The sequence below is a fragment of the Eptesicus fuscus genome, chromosome 13, assembly GCF_027574615.1.
Source record: "Eptesicus fuscus isolate TK198812 chromosome 13, DD_ASM_mEF_20220401, whole genome shotgun sequence".
NCBI lineage: Eukaryota > Metazoa > Chordata > Mammalia > Chiroptera > Vespertilionidae > Eptesicus > Eptesicus fuscus.
This window is the reverse complement of record NC_072485.1, coordinates 23,476,321-23,501,632: the sequence shown is the minus strand read 5'-3', so window position 1 is coordinate 23,501,632 and position 25,312 is coordinate 23,476,321. Positions and strand designations below refer to the sequence as shown.

General features: G+C 41.5%; 1 protein-coding gene across 1 annotated transcript in view; it reads left to right on the top strand.

Moving 5' to 3' along the window:
• The first annotated feature begins 214 nt into the window (after window positions 1-214).
• HEPHL1 (hephaestin like 1) overlaps window positions 215-25,312 on the top strand; it is a 56,348-nt gene continuing 31,250 nt past the window's right edge. The window contains exons 1-5 of the mRNA XM_008149172.3: window positions 215-384; window positions 10,703-10,947; window positions 21,210-21,422; window positions 22,491-22,670; window positions 23,662-23,916. Of these exons, the coding sequence (XP_008147394.2) occupies window positions 215-384; window positions 10,703-10,947; window positions 21,210-21,422; window positions 22,491-22,670; window positions 23,662-23,916 (1,063 nt within the window). The remainder of the gene's footprint in view (window positions 385-10,702; window positions 10,948-21,209; window positions 21,423-22,490; window positions 22,671-23,661; window positions 23,917-25,312) is intronic.

Sequence of the window (25,312 nt, the reverse complement as noted above, 5' to 3'; positions counted from 1 at the left end):
GCTGGCAAAGGTTTTGTCGTCATAGCAACTCCCCCATCCAGCTTGCTCTGCTTATTAGAGTTGTCAGCCTCTGTCCCAACCCCAAGCTCCTGAGGAGGAGGAGGAGCTGGAGCTGGGCCTTGTCTCTTTCTCATTTATAACTAACTCCGAATGAGGGGGAGGGACAGGCAGGGTTGCCTCCTGCACACGCTGCTTGCCTGAGTTACATTCACAAATGCCTTGGAAGCAGCAGGCTGCCTGCATCCTTCTCATCACATTCCTGGGTGTGTCTGGGCTGGTTGGCGCAGTTACCAGAACATACCACATTGGAATTGTGGAAGAATACTGGGACTATGTACCCCAGGGGAAGAACATTATTACTGGGAAAAGTTTCGCAGAAGACAAGTGAGTGAGCATGGGGTCCCCATGGACTCCCAGGTTTGGCTTCCTTTTCACTCGACGTGTGGAAGGTTGTATTCCTTGGGTGGTGGTAATGGGGGTGAGTTAATGTAAATCAACAGGAGGGGTTTTGCGTTTGCTTGGAAAGCCCAGTCTGGGGGCGGGGGGTGTGCAGTTTGGAAGAGACATTCTTAACTCCATCTATTTGCTGAACCTTCTATTCAAAGCCTTGTCTGTGAAGAGCCACAGACACAACCAGCTGCTTGAATAATGGCTCATTCTATAAATGGACAGTTTTCATTAGACATTTCTAGTAACTCGAGGAAGTTCTAGATTTTTTTTTTTTTAAAACAATGGCAATCTTTGAGATGGAAATTTGAGAATTTTCAAGAATTCTCCACTGTTAAAACACACAGTGTTTTATTAGTTTTTATTTTTTGGAATGAAACATCATCATTTTTGTTTTTGCTTTGTAATGTTTAAGAGAGGGACTGTTACAATAGATTTGGCTGGCGTTTAAAGAGCTTCCTTGAGTCTATTAGAAATGGCTTTTTCACTGGTGAGAGGCTTGTTCCAGCCCCGACTCATTCAATCTGAGGGCAATAGCCTATCTCAAGAGCCCATGGTGTAGCTGGGTGAGATGGTTCTAGAATGTTCTATATCCATGATTTTTTATTTTTGCAGAATATAGCCCTCACTTCCTGTTTTCCTTGCGGGATCTAGTGTCTTCTATCTCTTATTTGTTCCCTGGAGATCCATCTGAAGTCACCCCCTGGCTCCAAAAGTTGTTAGGCATATTTTCAACTTTGTGCTTCTTAGAACAACTTTTGAGGTGTTCTGGTAACCACTGTTGGATTTCTGGATGCTTGTTTCTTTTCTGATAAGGCAGAGCCTGTTGCATTCAATATTCAAGTTTCATTTTCTAAAGATGAAATTAGTTGCTAAGCTTCAGTAAGAGCACAGGTTCTGCCAGCAAGTCTTTCAGAGCCAGGTCCCCCTGCCCTGGGCAAAGACCAAAGATCCAGTTGGCTTGGACACACGGCTTCCCGGCTGTGCCACAATGGTGACACAGCCATAGCCATAGGTGTTGTGCTTGTTTGTTTTAAAATCAAAGAAGGATGATGCTTGTGCCAGCCAGGCTGCCAAGAAAGCCTTTTCCTTAAGCTTTGTACCCGGACATTTAATGTCCAGAGGCTATTTCCAAAGGAAGCTCTTGACTTCTTGGAATCCTACCTGTGCTGGCCTTCGGTGGTGGTAGTCTTCCCTGGATGTGGGATTTGAAAGGCTCCCCTCCCTGCTGGTGCCCTTCCCAAAAAATGGAACTCTGCCTTCCTCGAAAAACGCTCAATAGGAAATAGTCGTTGTGAGCCACCACTGGATGCAAGGCTACTCAAGATGTGTGTGTTGAGTGTAGTGAGTTTATTCCTGAGCTCAGTGTGATACTGGACAACCTTTCCATATGGTTGAGTAAAAAGGAATGCTATCTTTCTCCTAAAATGTCCATGTCAGTATTCTTTGTTCTTTGTTCTTACATAGGAATTCCATTAGAGACTTTCATTTCATTGAAGCTTGTACATATTATTATTCCAATTTTACAAGCCAGGAACTGAGGTTCCACGAAGTACTTGACAGAGTTTATAGAGTGAAGGTAGCACCAAACACACATTGCTTTAGCTCCAGAGGCCTTCCCCCCCCCGCCCCCTAAACCATGAAACCTGTTTCTTGGCAAAGGTGATCCTTTCCAGCTGAGTTAAACTCAGCTTTGCAGAGGTCAGGGATTCCAGCAATTACAAGTTCTAGAAAGACCTAATTCTTACCAAAGGTAGGTTCAGTCCGCTTGTCACTCTTCTCAGAGAGACACTGAAAGTGATCACCCGTGTCAGTGACCAAACTGGTTACCTATTCATTGAGAAGCCCAAAATACTTAAACCCTCAAATGTTGGAATGCTGTTTCCACAAGGCTGGGTGCAGGAGGAGTTAGGGGCTCTCTTTTCAGCCATAAGATGGTGCTTTGAAGAAAGCACAAAAAATGTATAGCCCTGGCCGGGTGGCTCAGTTGGTTGGAGTGTCATCCCATACACCAAAAGGTTGGGTGTTCGATATGCAGTCAGAGCATGTATGGAAGGAAATTGATCGATGTTTCTCTCTTGCACCTCTCTCTCTCTCTCTCTCTCTCTCTCTCTCTCTCTCTCTCTCTCTCTCTCTCTCTCTGAGGATTTTAAAAATGTATGAAAATAGTTATGGTGAAAAAGAAATGTAAAGAAGAGCCATGACTAAAACACAGTTTGGTATCAGATTAGAGTGAGATGGTTTAACAAATGTGTTTCACATGAGAGGACTCCTGCTTTTAGGGACAGCTAGTACATACAGTATATGTCATATTGGATGCCAAGGTCCCCACATGTTTCCTTCTGGTGTGTAAAGAGACAGATTAATGCAGGTGGCTCCTGACTCTTGAATGGGCAGCCTGGTTGAGTGTGCCATGTATATTGGTTTTTATCAACAATTATCTCAGGAAGTGCTACTGGTGAGGCAGGTGGCTCAGAGGAAGTCCCCAAGAAGGCTGCTGATCCTTGTTTGAAGACCACAGAACACATGTCTCAGATACTACAGTTCACAGTTGTCACAGCTGTCACATGTGAAGATGCCATGATTGTGGAACATGTATGTGTGCTCTGCATGGTGCCATTTTCCCAGGAGCAAGGAATCATCTTGGATGATGTGGCCATGCTGTCGCTCAGCCTCCCGCAGGATGAGTAGGTAGTGTTTCTGAGGACGGGCTGCTATTTGGATATTCAGAACCAGACAAATGCCTGGTATTTAGAGGTTCCCAGCATTCCACTATGGGTGGAAAGAACCTGAAATAGGAGTCAGGAGACCTGACTTCTAGTCCTTGCTCTGTCCCCACTTGTTAACTTTCCAACGTGGTGCCTTTGCTGGATCACAGGGTTCAAAATATAATTGAGATTATATCCACTAACATTTTCCTAGGAAGTATAGGATATAGGAGTTATATTCTATCTAGAAATATTTTTCCTCGGTGACTACATTCCCCCTCTTCCCTCCTGTGCCTAATGGGGACACAGGGCTCCTTTGATTTGCCTGGGGACGGTGTCAGCATTGGATCCATCGGGCCAGTGCTGCTCGAGCTTGTAAAGCACTTAGGGCATGACTGTGCTTTGGTGGCAAAGCCTGGTCTTGCATGGAGCCAGAGTGGGCTCACTTTATTTAAAGCCACAATTCTCACCAAAGCCCTCATTAGGCAACCAACATGTGCAGGCTTTTGCTTCCCAGTGAAACTCAGAGGTTTTTGTGGGCACTAACTCACAGGCAGAACCACACTTGAATGAGTGTGGCTGGCAACTGTTCAAACCCCAAGTTTAGGGAGTTCACTTAATCACAACACTGTGTAAGCCCAGTTGATGGCAAAGGGTTTTGAGCAGGCCTTGGATGGGTGTGAAGGAGAGACCCGTGTGTCTACTGAAAGAGTCAACTGGAGGAAGCAGGTGGGAGAAGACAAGCTTTAAAATAAAGAGGAGGATTTCATCTTTTTAGGGTTTAGTCTTGGACAGACAGTGACTTTCAAATCTCAACTTTTATCTTATCAGCAGAAAAAAAATCTTGTGTTGGGCCTGATGTCATGTGACTCTCTTGGGGTTGCTGTTATTTCCCTGTATCAGTTAGTGATTGCTTTTGGCAGCCAGTAGTGACAAGAATAGAGTGGCTTAAACAAATTAGGGTTTTGTATTCTCTTCTGAAAGAAATCCAGATGTGGGCAGTCCAGGGTTGTTGGGACAGCTGGTATGATAGGATTTCAGGAGCCTTAACAATTTCTGACCCAACATCCCTAGCATGTGATTTTATTCCTCAAGGAAGATAAGGGTCACAAGACGGCTGCTGGAACTCCAGCCTTCATGTCTATGTTCCAGGAAGAAAGAGAGGAAGGAAAAAGGTAGAAGGAGCAAATTTCTACTCCATTAGCCCTATAAAGTGCTCTCATTGATATGCCACCCAATTAATTCTACTTATATCTCATTGGATACTCCACACCTCAAAAGGAGCTTGGCGATATAATCTTTCAGTTATGTGCTTTTTGGCCTGAAAACAGTAGGATTTAATTCTTTTACTAATAAGTGGGGCATGAATTTTGCAAAGCAGCTGGCAGCCCCTTCCACCTTCCCCTTCCTCAGTTCTCCCTGTTTCCCATCCTTCACAAAACCCTCTTGATCCCCCTCTTCTCTTTCCCACCCCAAGGCCTGGTTAGTGGGGTTCTAGACAACATTAATATCTAAGTGTCACTGAGTCCTTACTATGTTGCAGGCATCGTCATAAAAGCTTTTCATGCCATGCAGAGGAGTGACAGATCTTCTGCCCAGTCAGGGGGCCCAGGAGGCCCAGGGTGGGTTTCCCCAGCCAAGTGTGGCCCAGCAGTGGTCTGGCAGGGATGCCAAGGCAGCCTGGCTTTCTGGTGGATGTGGGGCTCTAGCATCAACTTAGAAACTTAGAATTCTTGTTCCACTTACTAAGCAAGTAATTGAATCTCTGCCTCAATTTTCTCATCAGTAAAGTGGGGATAATGATAGTCCTTTCTTGGTGGTGGTTGTGGTGGGGTCTATGAGTTTTCTGTGGCTGCTGTAACAAATTACCACAAACTGGGTGGCTTAAAACAATAAAAAATGTACTCTCCCAGTTCTAGGGGCCAGAAATCTAAAGTGAAGGCGTTGCCCTAACCGGTTTGGCTTAGTGGATAGAGAGTTGGCCTTCGGACTGAAGGATCCCAGGTTCAATTCTGATCAAGGGTATGTACCTTTGTTGTGGGCACATACCCAATAGGGAGTGTGCAGGAGGCAGCTGATCGATGTTTCTCTCTCATCGATGTTTCTAACTCTCTGTAAAAAAATCAATAAAATGTATTTAAAAAAAAATAAAGTGAAGGCATCGACAGAACCACACTCCATCTGAAGGCTCTACAGGAGGATCAATTCATTGCCTTTTCCAGCTTCTGGTGGCTGCTGGCAATCCTTGGGTTGAGGAGGGGGCATCACTCCAATCTCTGCCTCCATTTTCACATCACCTTCTCCTGTGTGTGTCTAATCCCCCTGTTATAAGAACACTTTTAATGGCATTTAGGACCCACCTGGATAATCCAGGATCATCTCCTCATCTTAAAATCTTTAACATCTACAAAGGCCCCTTTCCCAAATAAGGAGATTAGGATGTGGACTTCCTTTGGAAGCCATTATCAACCCATAAGACAGGTATCAGAGGTAAAGCCTCTGGGTTAAGCACATAAGACATGTTAGCCGTCATGCTATCTCTCCTATCTCTAGGACTTCTCCTGCGAGCCGGAGCTCTGTGGGAAAGACACTTCAAACGGTCACATTTTCTTCTTTTCTGATTGGAGCTTTGCCAGAAATAATCACTACTCCCATAATTATCATTGCTTCAACATTCAGATACTGTGCATGGGGCTCCACATTTCGTCTCCTTTACTCCCCTTGATGACTCTACGATGGCCACCAGTTGACAGCCAAGGAAACTGCGGTTCAGATCTCCCCAAGATCTCACAACCTCAAGTGGGGAAGTTGGGATTCAAGTTCATTCCCTTTTCCCTTCACGGTGTGAATTTGTTTTCAACTTGCCTTATGTGTGTTCTGAGGGGCTTCTGTGGAAATGAAGTGGGAGAAGGAGGAACTCAAGACTCAGGTGGTGCCAGGAAACCAGGGTGAGAGGACGTGAATGGGAGCACATCGCTTAGGTGGGATGGCTGTGAAATCATTAACCTAATTAGGGAGAGCGTGGCTGCACCTGAGTTGCAATGCATAATCACCATCTCCACCCTTGTCTTTGCCAAGTGTCATTTGTATCCATCTAGTCCTGTTTCTCCTCGGCGAACAATGTCCCTTCTCCGACAACAATTGCTTATCCATATTGTGACTATAATGATTTCCCATGTTTTCCCTGACCATACCTCTGCTGATGTTATTCAAAGCTCATCTTTACCCTGTCCTCATACTCTCTCACACACACTCAGACATTCAGCTCTATATGATATATTTGCCACTTAATATGGAAAACTGGGTGTTGCTATTTATTCTCCAATGCCTATGCTTTGTCTTCCCAACCAGATGGTATGTCTCTTGAGTGCAGGGACTGAGATTTACACATCTTGGCCCTCCTTTCTAGATTAATGTCCCATATACAGGAGAGGTTCTACAATTGCTCAGTGGTTGAATGGATGGGGAAGAATCCTGCTAAAAGATCTAGACTGTGGGGGACAGTGGTTCTGGCAAGGTGCACACCCCCTGTGAGCTATGAAATCCTTGGAATCTAACCTGGAGTCCGCCTCTGCACTGGTTAGATGATTCCCAGAGGCAGGTTCATTCCCGAAGTGGTTGATCTCACCTGCTTTTAGAAGGTGTCTCTTTCGCAGCATTGTCCCTGGCCTTGGCAATGTGAGCGTTTTGCATCTCGTTTTGTCCTTAAAGCAGTTGCTGATGTGAAACTTCCCAGCCCAACTGGATTCCTCCACAGCAGGACAGAGATACCTGCTCGATTTGAGTCAAAATGTTAGGATATATGCTGGGGATGGACCTGAGGGGTAGTGATCGCTCAGTCCATCACAGTGGGACCGTCCTGCAGCTGCACTATAAACAATATACAGCCCACCAATGAAGCATCCTAATGCGTGCACTCTAGCTACACCTCGGGCTGCTTCCTGAGGATGCCTTCCGTGAGATCACCCCTGGCTTTGTTTTGGGGCAAGACTTGCACTTTTAGAACTCATATGAGCTAGAGTCTCTGTCCAACTGTTACAAAGGTATACTGTGTTCTTAGGGGTGGTTGGCTGCATAGACATCCTCTTCCATTCCTTCCCTGCCTCTTCCACTTCCAATAGTTCCCGTGGTTTCAAACAGTTACTATGGTTCTTCGGGCTGTTTCTATGGGTTTTGTGCTAAATACTATAGAAATGTGATTTCCAAACTTGCATTCACATCAGGATTGTATTAGTCAGAATAAGTCAGCTGGTGCTATAGTTACACATAACCTCCAAGTCTCGGGCTCACGCCACAGAGGTGTATTTCTCACCCACTGGGGTTCACCGAGGGCCATGAGACTGCAGGACGCCTGGGTGAACTAGCGAGCCAGGCTGCTTAGATCTGGAGGCTTCACTGTCGCCGCTGAAGGTTTCCCCTGCAGCAGAGGAAGTGAGGGGTCTTGTCATTAAAGGCCCTGGCCCAGAAGGGGCACAGGTCACTTCCTCTCATAGCTCACTTACCAAAATCTCATGGCCCCACCGAACTGCAAAAGTTCTTTGTTCTCCCCTTCTGCTGGGAAGAAAGAAGACTCCGAATGGGCAAGCACTGGAAAGCTCTGCCGTGAGAGTCGGTTAGTGGGCTCAGGAAACATAGATGCCACGGCCCTGACACAGAAAGTCTGATTCAATTGCCCTGAAATGGGGCCTGGGGACCTACATTGTTGGCAAATGTCCCAAATAATTCGGATATAGTTAGTGCCTAGGTGGACATTTGGGAGCCAGGGCTTGAGTAAACCTAATCCCTTCTCGGGATGAGATTGACACATGTCCAGGAAGGTGCAAAACAAGTCAATATATAACTCAGTGCTAAAATATGCAGCATATGCAATAAGTGCTGTAAGAAGTCAACCAACAGTTCTCCTCCCTCTCGTTTGGCTGGCTCTGCCAGACAATTCATGATAAGGAACTTTTGCTCAGCATGCATATGCATGTGTGTTTACTGGTGTGAATGTGTGTGTGTGTGTGTGTGTGTGTGTGTGTGTGTGTGTGTAGCCCAGAATAGAGAAGTGAGGGGGATCAGATGTTCAACAGTATTTTTGATCCGCATTTGGGAATTCCCATTTGGGAATGCAAAAATACTGTTTTTCTATCTGTACTTGAATGAATCCTCGGATGTGAAACCCAAGGATACAAAGGATCAACATTATTTCTTTAAAACAACCTGCGTATAAATGGACCCACACAGTTCAAACTTATGTTGCTCAAAGATCAGCTGTATATCCGATGATGCTTGGGTCCAGGGTAGAGTTTGTGGCTACAAGAAAATATCCAGTGAACATCTTTCCGGAAATCCACCAAGTAACCTTAAGAACTTTGGTTTGCTGGGCTTGCCTTTCAAAGACTGTTTTCTTTCTCCCAGGGACTTGCTAACAAGGAGGGTTTACTTTGCCTTTATAAATTGATGCTCATTGCACTACAAAGTTAAAAGAAAAGCATTTAATTAGACTACAGCACGGTTTTAAAGTTAAAAGTTGATTTTTCACAACCTTATCACTTCCTCACTCTAACTAGCTGAGGCATGCAGCCTGCCCCAGATCACCTAATATGATCATAGGACAGGGTCAAACCTGTCAGCAAAAAGCCCTTTTAACGAGAAGCCCTTGGTCTCGGAGGTGGGAGAACTTCCAGGGGTCCTCAGCTGAGCCAGAGGTGGAACATCTGGGCCTCAGCTCTGAAGGGCACTAGAACGTCCCTGGGGTACTGCAGGCATCACTGAGGGGACAAAATTCACTGGAAATGACATTGAAGGTGAAGAAAATGACTTCTCATTTTGTGTCTGATCGGTTAGACTGAGTCACTTGCCCCATCACTGGAGTTGGGGGTGGAGCCCTCTCCAAAGTACTTAGCATGAGAATGGGAAGGTGTGCTATCAGATCAAAGAATGGTGTGTGGGCACTGACTTGGCACAGCTCCACAGTATCTACTACATCAGCCCTTTCCATATCATTGCTTGGGCAGCTCCTCTTTGATCTTCGAGGCCATATTTAGGCATTACTTCCTCTAGAAAACCTGCCCTGATCTGTCTTCCCCTCCAGATTAGATGCCCCAGAACATCATCTGTGTTCTCATGACTCTCCTAGAATGAGAGCTCCTTCCAGGCTTTGCCTTTTTGTTCTGTAGCCCAGGTCTGACATAAAGTTTGTTGAGTGACTCAGAGGGAATGCATGTGTATATGCAGGAATGTGTGTGAGAGGGGGGCCTGCCTCTCCCCCTCAGAGGGCACAGCTACACTAGGATGGCTGCACCCGAAGTGGTGGAGCTTTCCTTCAAGCAGAAGCAGTACTTCCTGGGTGGAGCCCTGTGCTAAGCACACAGACGGAGAGTGGGGAGGGGAGGCCCACCTTCCTGGGAGCTGGTGTGGCCACCTCTGAGGTGGTGTCAGCAGCACTGCTACTGTCTCAAGCTCCCAGACCCTGGGACAAAGTGTCCCCTTCCCCCTGGGACCAAGTGTCCCCTTCCCCCTGGGGACCCAGGAGGGCATTTGCTCACATCACCTCTTACAATCCTACTTTTTACACATCTGCTCCTTTCTTTCTATTGCAACTCCACCCAGCCCCCATCTCCACTGGTCTCCTGGCAGCTCCCCTGCCCCCTCATTCATGCTCTCCCCTTTGCCCGACTCTTCTACAACTTGCACACCACTGTCACAAGGATGGTCCTGAAAGACTGATGATCATGTCACCACTTTAGGAAAAAACCTCCGTGAGTTCTCAGGGCTTCCAAGACAAATCCTAAATGTTTCAACCTGGAATTAAAGTTCCTGGTCAGTCTTCTTCCAGATGTTCCATGCATCCATACTTCTCACTGCTCCTCCCCTTCCGGACTCATAACCTCCAGCCTAGAACTTCCTCTCCCCCAAAACGACGGGGGACTGCTTCTTTCTCGTGGCTTATGCTCGGTCCCTGCCGAGTGTCCTCACTTTTCCCTTTTGTTATCTAATCCTCCTCCTCCTCAATTCCTGCATTTTTCCTGAGGTGTTTTACTGACCTCTTCAACCACTGCAACCTTTTCCTTCTCTGAACTAATTATTCCTAGAAAATGTGAGCTATATCTGATGCTTCAACCACTCAGTTGGCACTTGATCAAATACTGCTCTAGGCAGTTCCTTAATTTTTCCATTATTAGGTCATAAGCTCCTTTGTGTCCCCTCACAGCACCCAGCAAAGTACTGGGAATGCAGCAAGTGCAAATTAAGGGTTTGTCAAACAAAAAAGCAAAGGCGGGGTAGGGAGCGTGTTGAATGAAAGGGGGCAAAGGGGCAGCGTGACTTGAGGGTGTTTGTGTTTTGTTTTAATCTGTGCCTTTTGGCTTGTCACTTAACTCACTCAGCCTCCATTTCATCGTCAATAAACCAGGGGTAATCTTACCAGCTCTCCAGTGGTGACAGGGTTATGGTGAACACCAAAGGGGAAATTATAAGTGCATGTACTTTATGACCTGTGAAGGCATGTTATTAAGATTTTCCTTTCAATTTCCACTTTTAAATATTTTTCTTCTTCTTTTTAGACTTGCAACCTTATTTCTCGAAAGAGGGCCCAACAGGATAGGTGGTCTTTACAAAAAGGCTGTTTACAGACACTACACAGATGAGACGTACTCCACAGAGATCCCCAAACCGCCCTGGCTTGGATTCCTGGGCCCCATCTTGAGGGCTGAAGTGGGGGACGTGATTGTCATCCATTTAAAGAACTTCGCTTCCCGACCTTACTCTTTGCACCCACATGGTGTTTTCTACAACAAAGACTCAGAAGGTAAATGTCAATCCTGTAGTATTGGTGTCCTGTCTCTATTTCATAAGTCAGGCAACAGCCCATTACAGAGAAAGGGATTCTAAGAGCCCAATGATTGCACGGATTCATTTGTCTCCTCCCTGTCTCCTTGTCTCCCATCTCCAGCTCTTCCCCCTTCTCTTTCTCTTCTTCCTTTTCCTCTCCCTTGTTTCCACCCTCCCTTCTTTCTTATTCTTGTTTATGTTGGTTCCAAGCTGGGTGCTGGGCTCCCTTGGCACAAGTGCCCCCACACCCCCAGCAGCACACTAACTTTCGTCCTTGTCAATCACTCGTGACTGGGTAGCACACTGGATAAGGAGGGCACGCACCAACAGCTCCCAGGGCCTGTCAGCAGTAACAGCCTTGGTGTGGGCAGCGTGTCTCAGGGCGAGCTGACCTCAATGCCCCCGCTTAAGGCTACTGTCTTTGGTGCTTCGTTTATGAAACTCCCCAGTCTTCTGTGCACTGCAAGAGCTTCCACAGTGCAGGTTCTTGAGTCCTCCCTAATGGTTTTTAAATTTTTTAAAGCGATATTCTTGGACTTTTGATATAAAAGTACTTCTGAGACTTCAAAAGTTTTCCATCCTTATCCTCCACTCGAAGTGTGCAGCAAAGCTCTCGTGGTGTACCTGAGTCCTCCAGGACAAGCACATAAAACGTGCCAAGAGAGTTCTGTGACTCCAAGGGTTAGAGACTGATGCATTTTCTTTAACATGGTTTTGTGAAAGTATTATTTATGTTGCAGGTAGAAAGCAAAAATGCGTCACGATAGCGGTGCCTGTCCTTTTAGCTGTAGAGAAAGTAAGGCCATCTGTGAATCTTTAATTTTGTCTTTACCCCTTCATATATTTCTGGGGAGCATACCTTAATAGAGCTGATGGTGTTCTGGTAGATCATCTAGACCAGTGACTCTAAAGCTTGATAAGGTTACAGAAACATTTTTTTTTTTACAAATTGTGGTAAAGTACACATTACATAAAAGTTCCCATTTTACCATTTTAAGTGTACAATTAGTGGCATTAAGTGCTATAAATGTAAGGGTTTATTCCAGGGATCTCAATTCCATTCCACTGATCCGTGTGCTTATCCTATCACCAATGCCGCACTGTCTTGATTACTAGGGATTTATAGTAAGTTTTGAAATCGGGTAGATAAATCCTTCAACTTTGTTCTTCTTTGCAAGACTTTTTAGCTTTGCATTTCCATATACATTTCAGATCTGCTTGTTAATTGAAAAAAAAAAAAAAAAACGGACCAGCTGGGATTTTGATGAAGATTGCATTGAGTTGCTCTATCACGGGGGGAGGGGGAGGAATTGCCATGTGTATTTTAAAAATGAACTACCATCTAGATAATATTTTGAGTTTCCAGTCCATCAACATTCAATTTAGATCTTCAGGTTTTAGTTTCTAGTGTACAAGATTTGCATTTCTTTTTGTTGTTGTTAATCCTCACCTAAGGATATTTTTTCCATTAACTTTTAGAGAGAGTGGAAAGGAGGGAGAGAGACAGAGGGAGATAAACATCAATGTGAGAGAGACACATTAATTGGCTGCCTCCTGCACTTGCCCTGGGCCCTGACTGAGGCCAGGATCTAGCCTACAACCAAGGTACATGCCCTGACCAGAATCGAACTCAGGACTCTTCAGTCCTTGGGCCGATGCTTATTATTGAGTCAAATTGGCTAGGACTGCATTTCTTTCGTTAAATTTATTCCAAAGTATTTTATTTTAATGCTCTTATAAATGGAATAGTTTTCTTAATTTTATTTTTTGATTGTTGCTGATGTATAGAATACAATTGATTTTTGTATATTTATCTTGGAACCTACTGTCTTGTTGAATTGGCTTATTAGTGGATAGTTAGAGGGGTCCTTGGAATTTGCTATGTATAGAATCATGACACTGTGAATAAAGGCAGTTTTATTTCTTCCTTACCAATCAGTGTATTTCACTTTTTTTTTTTTTTTTTGCCCAATTGCACTGGCTGGAACCTTCAGGACAATATTTAATACTAGCGATGAGAGCAGACATTCTTGCCTTGTTCCCAATCTTAGAAGAAAACATTCAGTCTCCCTCCCTTTAAGCATAATGCTAGCTGTGAGTCTTCCTTAGATTGTCCTTTGTCAGGTTGAGGACGTTTCTGTCTGTTCCTAGTTTGCTGAGAGTTTTTAATTTGTTAAGTTTAATTTGATATAGATTTTGTTAATTATTTTTTGGCACATATTGAGATAATTCTATGGTTTTTGTCATTTAGTCTATTCATGTGTTATATTACATCACTTTATTTATTTATTTAAAAAAATATATTTTTATTGACTTCAGAGAGGAAGGGAGAAGGAGAGAGAGATAGAAACACCAATAATGACAGAGAATCATTCATCAGCTGCCTCCTGCACGCCCCAGATTAAGCTTGCAACCCGGTCATGTGCCCTGACCAAGAATCGAACTGTGACCCCCTGGTTCATAGGTTGATGTTCAACCACTGAGACACGCGGGCAGGGTCATCACTTTATTTTTTAATGTTAAGCCAACCTTGCAATCATAGAATAAATTTGGTCATGTTATATAATTTTCTTGATATGTTGCTGAACTCAGTCTGCTAATATTTTGTTAAGAATATTTGTTTTTACATTCATGAGGAATATTGGTCAGTGTTTTCGCTGCTTGTGATATCTTTATCTGGTTTGGTAGGAAGGTAATGTCTGTCTCATAGGATGAATTTGGGGCAATTCCCTCCTTTATTTTCTGAAAGATTTTGTAAAGTATTGGCATCATATCTTCTTTAAGTATATTATAGAATTTATAAGTGAAACTATCAGAGCCTGGGTTCTTTGAGGGAAGATTTTAATTGCCTATTGCATTTATTTACATGCTGTAGGTCTATTTCAAATTTTTATTATTCTTGAGATATTTTGATATTTGGTGTCTGTCTAAGAATTCATTAATTTCATAAGTTGTGTAATATTTTGACATAAATTATTTATAATATTCCCTTATGATCCTTTTAATTTCTGTCTGAATAGAGTAATGTCCCATCTTTCACTTGTTTTTTTGGTGGTTTGTGCCCTCTTTCTTTCTTGGTTAGTCTCAGTAAAGTTTCCTCAATTTTGTTGATCCTTTCAAAGAGCCAACATCTGTTTTCACTTTCCCCTTCATTGTTTTCTGCTCAAATCTTTATCATTTCTTTTTCTTTTTTCTTTTTCTGTTGTTTTAGGGATAGTTTCACTTTTGTTTTCTAGATTCTTAAGGTAGAAGCTCATGTTATTGATTTGAGACTGTTACTCTCTTTTGACATAAGTGTTTAAAGCTCTAAATTTCCTTTTAAGTACTACTTTAGCTGTATGCCACATATTTTGGTATGTCTTCTCTTCGTTTTTTATTTAGTTCAAAAATTTTTACAGTTTATCTTGTGATTTCTTCTGAGACCTATAGGTTGCTTAGAAGGGCATTGTTTTATTTCCAAATATTTGTGGAATTTAAAAGATTTATTTCTGATAATGATATCAAATTTAATTTCATTGTTATTGGAGAGCATACTTTGCATCCTATGAGTTCTTTTAAATTTATCAAGATTTATTTTATGTGTATGTAGCCTATTGTTCATCCTGAGGAATGTTCCATATGCTCTTGTAAACAAGGTGTATTCTGCAGTCATTGGGTAGAATGTTATATAGATGTTATGTCTAGTTGGTTGATGGTATTGTTGAAGTCTTCTACATTCTTGCTGATCTTCTACCTGGTTCTATCCGTTATTAACAGAGAGTGTTGAAATCTCTAACAATTTTTGTTGAGCTGTGTATTTCTCCTTCAATTATATCAGTTTTGATGTATGTGTTTTGAGACTCTTTTGTTAGATGTGGATACATTTATAATTGTTATATCTTCCTGATACATTAACTCTTATCATTATGAAATACCTATCTTTGCTCTAGCAATATTTCTTGTCTTAAAATATAGCTTGTCTATATTGACAGCACTTCAGCTCTCCTGTTGTTACTATCTGCGTTCTTTTACTTTCAACCTATTTCTGTCATTGAATCTAGGAAATAGACTGCATATAGCCGGATATCATTTTTTTTTGGGTCCAGCTTGACAATCTCTTCATACTAATATGGATGCTTAGAATATTCATATTTAATGTAATTATTGATTGGTTTCATCTACATTTGTCATTTTGCTAGTTATTTTTTATATGCCTTCTGTCTCTTGTTTCCTCTGGTCCTCCTTTATTGCCCTTTCTGGTGCTAAATATTTTAAGTGTATTCTTTATATTCCTTTATTAATTTTTTTACTACATATTGAATTATTTTTTATTGGTTGGCCTAGAGATTATAATATGCAACCTTTAACTGATCACAATATACTCCATATTTTTACTGACCTAGTTCTGTCAAGACATAGAAACTTTGCTCCAATAGTGCTTCATTCTCTTCCCCTCTTTTGTGCTACTATTGTCGTGTTGTCATTATATCTATAATAATAAAAGCATAATATGCTAATTAGACCAGATGTTCTTCCAGACGTCCTTCTGGATGACCTTCCGGACGAAGCCAAGGGCTGTGAGGGAAGCCCCAGTCCCGGGTGCCAGAGGGAAGCTGGTGCTGGCAGCTGGGAGGAAGAAAGGCCTACTCTTGCACCAATTTTGTGCATCGGGCCTCTAGTCTCTCTATAAATACAACAATGTGATGCTGCACTCAGTACTTTATATTATCTTATGATTTGGAAAGAGTTAAGAGAAGAAAGGAAAGTATTTGTAGAACTTTTTATATTGATTCACATATTTTCCACTTTGGTGCTTTTCGTTTCTTCTTGTAGATTTAAGTTACTCCCAAGTGGTATTTCCTTTTAGTCTAAAGGACTTCCTTTAGTATTCCTTATAAAATAGGCCAGATAGCAACAAACTCACTCAATCTTTATTTATCTAGAGCATTTCTATTTTGCCTTGTTTTAGGGGGCAAGTTTTGCTGGACATAATATTTTTCAATGGCACCCCCCACTAACACTTTGAGTATATAATCCCAGTTTTTGTCTTCTCATCTTCAATATTCAGAAGGGAAGTCAACTGCTAATCATGTTGATGCTCCCCTGTATGTGATGACTCATTTTTCTTTCTCTTTTCATATTATCTTTTTGCCTTTCAAAAAAGTTTGACAAAAATGTTTCTAAGTATGGATTCCTTGTATTTATTCTATTTTTGATTCATTAGGCTCTTTTGGTGTGCAGATTAATGTTTTTCACCAAATTCGTAACATTTTTCAGCCATTATTTCTTCCAACATTTTTTCTGCCTCTTTTTCTTTCTCATTTCCTTTGGCAGACTACTGTTACACATATGTTAATGCACTTGATGTTTTGTTTATTTTCTTCAATCTTTTTCTCCCCCTCTTTTCTGATAGGATAATTCTATTAATCTATCTTCAAGTTCACTTATTCTTTCTTTTGCCATCTTGAATTGTTGTCAAGTCCCATCTAGTGAATGCTTTATTTCATTTATGTATTTTTTAATGCCAAACTGTAACTTGATTCTTTATAATCTAGCTCCTTATTAGATTTTATTTTTGTTGAATCATTTTCTCTGTTTCCTTTAATTATTTGAATATAGTATTTTTTAGTTGTTTGAAAATATTTATAATAGCTGCTGAAAGTTTTTATCTGCTAGGTTCTATATCCAGAGACACTTAGAGAGAGTTTCTACTGGCTGTTTGTTTTCTCCTGAATATGGTCACACTTTCTTGTTCCTTTGCTTGTCTCACTTTGTTGCTGTTGTTGAAGACTGGACAATTTTGAGAATGTATTGTAGCAACTCTGGATTTTGATCCCTCCCTCAGACAAGGTTGTTTTTATTGTTTGTTTGCTTTTTCGTTTAATAACCTGCCTGTGATAAATCTGTTAAATCTGTCTTTTCTATAGTGTTTGGCTACTAAGGTTTCTGCTCTTTTTTTCTTTCCTTTTTTTTTCTTTTTAAGCCTGGCTACTGAGAGTCTCCTCTATATCTGCCTAATCTAAAGGTCAGAAATGATTGGACAGAGGTTGCATCAGTAAATCTTCTGCTGTCTGCCATTAGATCTGTAGGTAGATAGGAAACACATTCAAAGTTTAGGTGGTTTTTTATCTGCCTTGGCTTTTACTTTTTGCTGGGCCTGTTGCCTCTTCTCTTTCAATGCACACAGCGTTACAGCCAGCCATGAGTATGTAAATAACCGATGTTCCAAGCATAAACATTGTTGTATGCCTTTATTTAATTTCTAGAGCACAAACATGGTTATATTTATCAATTTCATCCAACTTTGTAGTTCCTTTCGGGGAGAGAATTTGAAGACCTACTCACTCTCTTTTAATCAGTTTTTATCTTGGCTATAGTTGCAAGCTTGCCAGTCTTAGAATCTCTCCTCAATTCAATTTAGTGTTTACTGTGAACTAGACACTATACTAGATACCGGGGCTGCAAAATCCAGTATCTACATAGTTGTTACCTCCAAGATACTCATCTGAGGAGAGGTAATGAAACTTAGAGCTAGGTGGGTGGGAATAACATTAATTTAGCAGTTACTGTAAGCCAATGCCTATACTAGGGCTTTTACAATAATCTCATTTAATAATAGAATTAACCAGTTCTTTCTTGATCTCCATGTGAAATATAATTAAGTATTAGGACTATTTTAAAAAGAACATTTATTGGTTTTTTTAAATATAGAAAAGAGTACAGAGAGGTATAAAAAGTAAAAGCCCCTCTTACTTGTCTTTCACCTGAAAGACAATTAACTTTGTAATTTTCTTGTAAATTTCTTCTAGAAAAATTTAAATATATCTTATTGTGTGTATGCATATAAATGCTTATTCATGTATAAAAAAGAGAAGATATTATAATGCATTTTGTTTTTCATTTTTTACTTCATCTTGGAGATTTTCTCATATTATTACATATAAAGAGACCTCCTTTTAACAGTTATAGTTATACAATATTCCATTGTATGAATATACCACTTTGGTATTGATGATTATTTAGATTGCTTTCAGTTTTGGGTTGATACAGTCTAACATGAGAGTCAGGCATTAGTCAAGCAATTACACACATTTTATATATATATACATATATAATTAAAAATTTAGATAAGTGCTATTAATAAATAATAACCAATGTTTATTGAATGCTTACTGTATAATAGGCACTATGATAAATGTTTTATAGACATTGTATCATGTAAACCTCAACTACTCTATGAGGTAAGGATTATAATTATCATCTTACAGATAGGAAACTAAGACTCATAGAGGAGAAGGGAATTGCCCAAATCACAAGCTCACAGTGATGGAGAAAGGATTTGATTCCAAGCAAGTCTAACTTCAGTAGCTGTGAACTTAACTGCTATCTCTACTGCCCTTCTCTCTGTGTGATGCATTTTAGAAAACCGGCCTAGTCCAGGGAATTCAGGATTGCTTGAATCAGACTATGCTGGGCCTTGCAATCTATTTCAACACATTTGACCTTCATCCCAAAAGTGATTTTAAGTAAAGAACAATATAATCAGATTTGAGATTTAAAAAGACACTCTTTGTATGGTTTGGGAAATGATTAGAGAAGCAAGAGATGCTGTGAAATCAACTAGGAGGTCACTGCAGAAGTCCAGGTGAGAGATAATGTTGTTTGGACTAGGACTGTGATAGTGGAAATGGATACAAATGGAGACATCTTGAAGAAGAAAAGACAGGACCTTGTGGTGTTTTGGAAATGGCACAGGAGGAAGAGGAAGGTGAATAGAATGCTTCTTTGTTTTTAGCTTGTGGCATTGAATACTGGTGGTGTCTTTCATGGAGAGGGGAGGCAGTGGCTGAGGACCAGGTTTGGGAGAGCTAATGTTTTGGGGGAAGGTTGCTTTTGAGATCTCTCTGAGATTTACAAGTGGAGATGCCCAAGAGACAGGAGGATATCAGTGTAAGGTTCAGAGGCCAGGTCCAGGCTGGAGATAAAAGTGGGAGTTGCTGGCATGTAGCTTGTTGGAGTCTGTTGGGATGGGTGCTATCAAGCAAGGAGAGAGCTCTGGGCATGGAGCCAGCTTTATAACTTGAGGATTTCTGACATTGAATGGCAGATAGAGGAGAATGTGCTGGAAAAACTAGCCTGAAAAAGAGTTGCCAAAGAGGATAGTGTGATGTCACAGGAGCCAAGGGAAGAGAATTTTTTACGAGGGAGGAAAATGACAATATTATCAAATGCCACTGAGAGGTTAGGTAACAGGAATTTTTTAAAATGTCCTTTGGATTTAATGCATGGTGGGCAGCACTCTGGATTTTCCCTATTCCTTTATCAGGTTAGATCAATTATCAAGTTAGAAAGCAGTAAACTACGTTAGTTTAACTTTAAGTAAAGTGGTTTTGCCAAATATTTTTCAGTGTTATATTCTCACATTATATTAAGAGACAATGTAAGACATTATTTTTAAAAATAACATTTTTGTACCTTTGAAAATATCTAAGACATAATTTGTTATATTACTCAATAATTTGTATATAATTATTTTCTTGAAAATATTATCTTAGAATTAATATCAACAAAAAGTTCATCTCCCTTAAGGAACTGGTAAATTTCTTTTTATTAGACAAAGAAAGAATATAACCTAATTATATCACCTAATATATATAATAACACAGATATACCTCCCCTTCCTCTCTGTAATATATTTAAAAAAGAAAGAAAGAAACTATTTAGCCCAGTTGGCGTGGCTCAGTGGTTGAATGTCCACCTATGAACCAGGAGATCAAGGTTCGATTCCGGGTCAGGGCACATGCCCAGGTTGCGGGCTCGATCCCCAATGGTGGCGGAGTGCAAGAAGCAGCCAATTTGTGATTCTCTCTCACCATTGATGTTTCTATCTCTCTCCCTTTCTCTCTGAAACCAATAAAAATATTTAAAAAAATAAAATATGTAAAAATAAAGTGAATAAATATGTTAAACAGTTCATACACTATATTCCCAATAATTTTTGGGGAGGTATCATAGTATAGTGGGAAGTCAGACACAACTAGATTGAAATCTGGCCCAGCCACATGCTCATGTGTTACCTTGACTCGATCTAAAAGAAGGTATTAATACACACCATATGGGGTTGCTGTGAGGAGTGAGGTAATATACACAAAGTACCCACTATGCTTGGCACATAATAGGCTCTTTGCTGGTATTCTTCTCCAAAAATCAAACTGTGATTCATGGTAGAATTCATTTAAAAGGTAATGTTAGATTTTTAGTTATATCTTTTCTGCTGCTTGCCTTGGATACACTGGCTCTTGCTGCCTTATTCGAATTTGCATTCCTAACACCAGCACATTTGCTGGCCTCTGGTCAATAGCCAATACAGGGTTGTTGAGTGACTTAATGAGAGAATGAGAATGAACTTGGAGTGTTTTCACATCCATCTTTCTCTCAGCCCTCACCTTCCAGCCTTCTTCTCAGTACCATCCAAGTCCTCCCAGTCTTTCAAGGCCCTTCAAATCCCACCTCTGTTATGAAGCTTCTGATAATTATAACTTGCGCAGGTTGATCTGCCTTCTACCCAGGTGATTTTCAAACTATTTTTAGGGATGGACCTTCCTTAATGGAAAAACCTTGTGCAATCTTAGTTTATAAAACAGAGGAAGGGAATGCCACGCCCGTGTGCCCCACCCTTCTCTGTGGTAGAACCTCCACCTTGCATAGACCCCAAGTTACACAGAACACATCACCCTGCTTTATCCTCCAGTGGACCTGTGTGTTCATAGTTCATAGTTCACATTCTTGTCTTCCCCGAGGAGCTGTAAGATCCCTGGAGGCAGGAAGAATGTCTTCACTCTCTTCCTATATTTTGTGAGACCTCATAGAGGTGCTGAATCTGTTCTAAGTGCCCAAGAGGTGTTTGTTATTTCTTTTGCTGCTTCTCCTTTCCTCCTTGAGTTGATGTTGAGTGGATTGCGCGCTTCCTGATTGGTACAGGAGGCCTATCAGGAGGGGTCCTAGGAACACCTGGGAAGCATCTGGGTCTTGTGCAGGACAGTCATACACATGGTCATCTAGTGCTCACATCCCTCTGGGGTACACAGCAGCATTCCAGCTGTACTGATAGAAAACTAAGGCACTGAGAATGTAAGTGATTTCCTTCAATCTCAGAGGAAATAAAATTTTAATTCATATGTGTTTGATTCCAAAGCTCTGGCCCTAACCACGATAGCCCATGGTCTCGGTGTTTAACTGTGTTTTCTCTTTTCTTGGAAGGAGCCTTGTACCCAGATGGGACGTCTGGAAAGAACAAAGATGATGATATGGTTCCACCTGGCAAAAATTACACCTATGTCTGGCCAGTGAGAGAAGAATATGCCCCTGCTCCAGCCGACGCCAACTGCCTGACCTGGGTGTACCATTCGCACATCGATGCCCCTAAGGACATCTGCTCTGGGCTCATTGGCCCACTGCTGGTGTGCAAGGAAGGTAAGGGGGTGCCCCCGCCCCCCACACACACATACACACAACCAAGTAGGCTGTTCCCAGGTGTGATAAAAAGTGTGCCTACATTTCAGGTCTTGTTTTGCCTACCTCCTCTGCTTCATGTGGAATGTGCCTCTTCTTCCAATCTTTCTATAAGATGGGAGAAATTCTTCTAACGCAGAAGATCATTCTGACACCATAGCAGGGGCAATAATTCAGACTTCTAAGGACCACCATAGCCTTCTGAAACATAAATGCTTTATTTTTTTTTAAGAAAAAATAAGGACTTTCTCTAGTAATAGCAGTTAGTACCCCACTGACACCATGCACAGGAAAATGAAAAAAAAAATGTAGTCAAATGACCAGGAATGCTTTTACTTCTTTATTTCACCCACATATTCATGCTGCTATTTCATTCCCTATTGGTTTGGTGTGTCTGTGTTCTGTCCATAAAGTTGGCTTCCTTCTGGGATGGACAGATTTCTAGGTCTGCAGTTGTGAAGATTTCTGTTCTATGACTTTTCTTTTCTGCAGTTCTGTCATTTTCATCAAAGCCCTTCGCTGCTTCTATGTTGCAGATTACTATGGTACAGATACACTGAGTGGCCAGATTATTATGATCTCTGAACGCATAATAATCTGTCCACTCAGTGAATATCCTATATAATAAAAGGCTAATATGCAAATTGTCCCTTCGAGCAGGAGTTCGACCAGCAGGCAGGCCGGCCAACCCGTCCCCCTGGCCAGGCTGGCTGGACCCACCCATGCACGAATTCATGCACCAGGCCTCTAATATATATATTATATTAAATAATCTGTCCACTCAGTGAATATCCTATATAATAAAGAATGACCAGGGTCCTGTGGTTCTGCTCGCCTCTGCAGGGAAGTCTATATATATATACTGAGTGACCAGATTATTATGCGTTCAGAGATCATAATAATCTGGCCACTTAGTGTAGGTCTTTGACAGACCTCACACTTATGTGACACCATTGGCAGGAAGCAAAACTCATCTTGATTTAGTTTACTCTGAACTTCTTTCTCTTCTCTTTTCAATGTGTTTGATAGGTGTCCTGAACAAATATTCAGGAACAAGGACTGATGTGGACCAAGAGTTCATCATAATGTTTACCCTGGTGGATGAGAACCAAAGCTGGTACCTCGATGAAAATATCAGGCATTTCTGCACTGAGCCTGATTCAGTTGACAAAGAAGATGCTGTTTTCCAGAGGAGTAACAAAATGCATGGTAGTGTCTCCCATGTTACCAAATACATACGGACCGCCTCTGTGTATTTGGTGGTATGAGGGTTGCAAAAACACAGAAATGCCCAACCTAGTTTTCCAAGATTTGTAACTTAGTGATGAGAATGGTTAGAAAGTGATATGAAACATATTAACACACTACGTGTCAGGACCCGCAACAATCTGAGAAGGAACAAGACAATAGATAAAAGCTAAATTGCGTATGATAAAGCTATGGTACAGCAAGTGGAAGGATTGATGTTATAATTGGGAAAGAATCAGGAGGTGACCCCAGAGGATGGGTGGACAGAAGAAAGAAGAACAAATCATCATCCTATAACAATCCTGTGATTTACAGCCTCTTGTTTTATCCAGGAACTATTTTCTAAGCAGCTGCTAAACATCAAGAATGATGCTACACCCAGAGTTAAATACCCTCTTGTGAATTCATGTTTCCCCAGACATTCTTTAAATCAACGACATCTATTGAGCATTCACTATGTGCCATAAGTCCTTTCTAATCAGTACCTTTTCTTTCCATCTTGCTGCTTGCTTTTGTCACTCACATTAGGTAGTTACTATGGGCCAGGTTTTCTGCTAGGTCCTGGTAGCTGTAAGATAAGGTTGCCAGGGACAGAGTCAGTGGGGAAGGCAGATATGCAAATGAAGGATTGGGAAAGAGGTGGCCGACCAGTCCTGGAAGTTTGAGAGGCACTGTTTACTCCTGATCTCATTGTGCCCGCACAGCAGCTCCAAGGCTGTTTTCTCGTGTGCCGATTACCATTTTTATTGAGTGCTTTTCTCTCAAAAAGACCAATACCTTTCATTCCCTCCTGGGACTATATTTTATAAAAGGAGCTTTTCTGCACAAAGTCATTGCGGTCAGTGATCTGCGCTGATTTTCCAGCTGCGCTAGAGAATGAATGACCAGGGTCCCGTGGTTCGGCTCGCCTCTGCAGGGGAGTCTATTCCTCTCGTGTGCTTCTGTGTTTCAGCCCTCAATGGATACCTCTTTGGGAACTTCCCCGAGCCTGAGATGTGCGCTGGTGAATCAGTGTCCTGGCACCTGTTTGGGATGGGGAATGAGATAGACATCCATTCCATCTATTTCTATGGTAACACCTTCATCAGCCGAGGGCATCGGACTGACGTTGTCAACCTGTTCCCAGCCACCTTCCTGACAACAGAAATGATAGCCGAGAATCCTGGGAAGTGGATGATAACCTGCCAAGTCAGTGATCACCTACAAGGTAAAGGGACAAAGACCAGTGTGAGAAGCTTAGACGAGAACAATTAAATCACACGGTCAATGGTGCTCATTCAGTGCCCTCTGTATGTGTTACGTTTAATTAAATATTAAATATTTAGGAAAATGCACAATGCTTATGTGACAGCCTGTCAACAGATATTTATTGATCCCCTCCCTATGAACCACGTGAGAGGTGATTGAAAGAAATATGGCCCTCAAAGAATCTGTAGTCTAATAGTCACTTGCAAAATGACTAACATTTGAGGCAGAATGATAAAGGCTCTTTGGGTGCCATCGTCACTTCTCTAGAGCGATCAGAGAGGCTTCCTGAGGAGTTGGCTCCTACCCTGAGCATGGAAATATGGGTAGGAATTGAATAGATGAAGAAGGGAAGAAAGACTTTCCAGGTAGAGGAATCAGCATGGACTGGGAAAAAAAATGTTCTCTATGAGCAACTGTAATCAGAATAGCACATTTTTAGCACTGTCAAGGAATTTGTAGATAATCTGGATCAATCCCCCATCATATTCTTCAATTTTCTTTGGAGCTTCTATTTTTAAGTAATTGTAGCAGCCCATTTCATTTCTGGGCTGCTCTGTTAGAACATTCTTCCTCATATGCAAAATCCGATGAAAGGTGTGCAGTAAACATTTGTTGGCTTAAATGCCTGCTGAATGACTCGGGCCTGGTTCTCCGGGACCACATAGAATAGGTCTTTACTTAGCTGGACCCACGCTTGAGGTGTGATGAGAGAGAAGCCTAGAGAGGCAGTTTGGCCCCAGTGGGAGCAGTTTTGAAAGGTAAGGGTAAGGAGGCGGGACTGTGTCTAGAAGGCAATAGTGAGTCCTTCTAGATCCTTAGGCACACTAGTGACATAATCAGTGATAGTATTTATCTGTCATTGTGCAAATTTATCACAATATTATTGACTGTTATATTCTCCTTAATCTTTTCATCTATCCCCCAACTGTCTCCCCTCTGGTAACCATCCCTTTGGACTCGGTTTCTATGAGTATGTTTTTGTTTTGCTTGTTTGTTTTATTTTTTTTTTTTTTAGGTTCCACATGTAAGTGAAACTATATGGTATTTTCTTTCTCTGTCTGACATTTTATTTAGCATAATATCCTTTAGGTCCATGGAAATACCAAGAAAATACCATATGGTTTCATTTATAATGGAATATTACACAGCGATAAAAAAGAACAGTCTTGTATTTATCCTTTATTTTTAACTTTGTTTATGGTCCTGTTTTCTGTACATAAGATGTTGTTGTTGTTGTTTTATATATTTCTTTTTATTGATTTTAGAGAGGAAGGGATAAGGAGAGAGAGAGAGAAACATCAATGATGAGAGAGAACCATTGATCGGCTGCCTCCTGCACGCCCCCCACTGGGGAT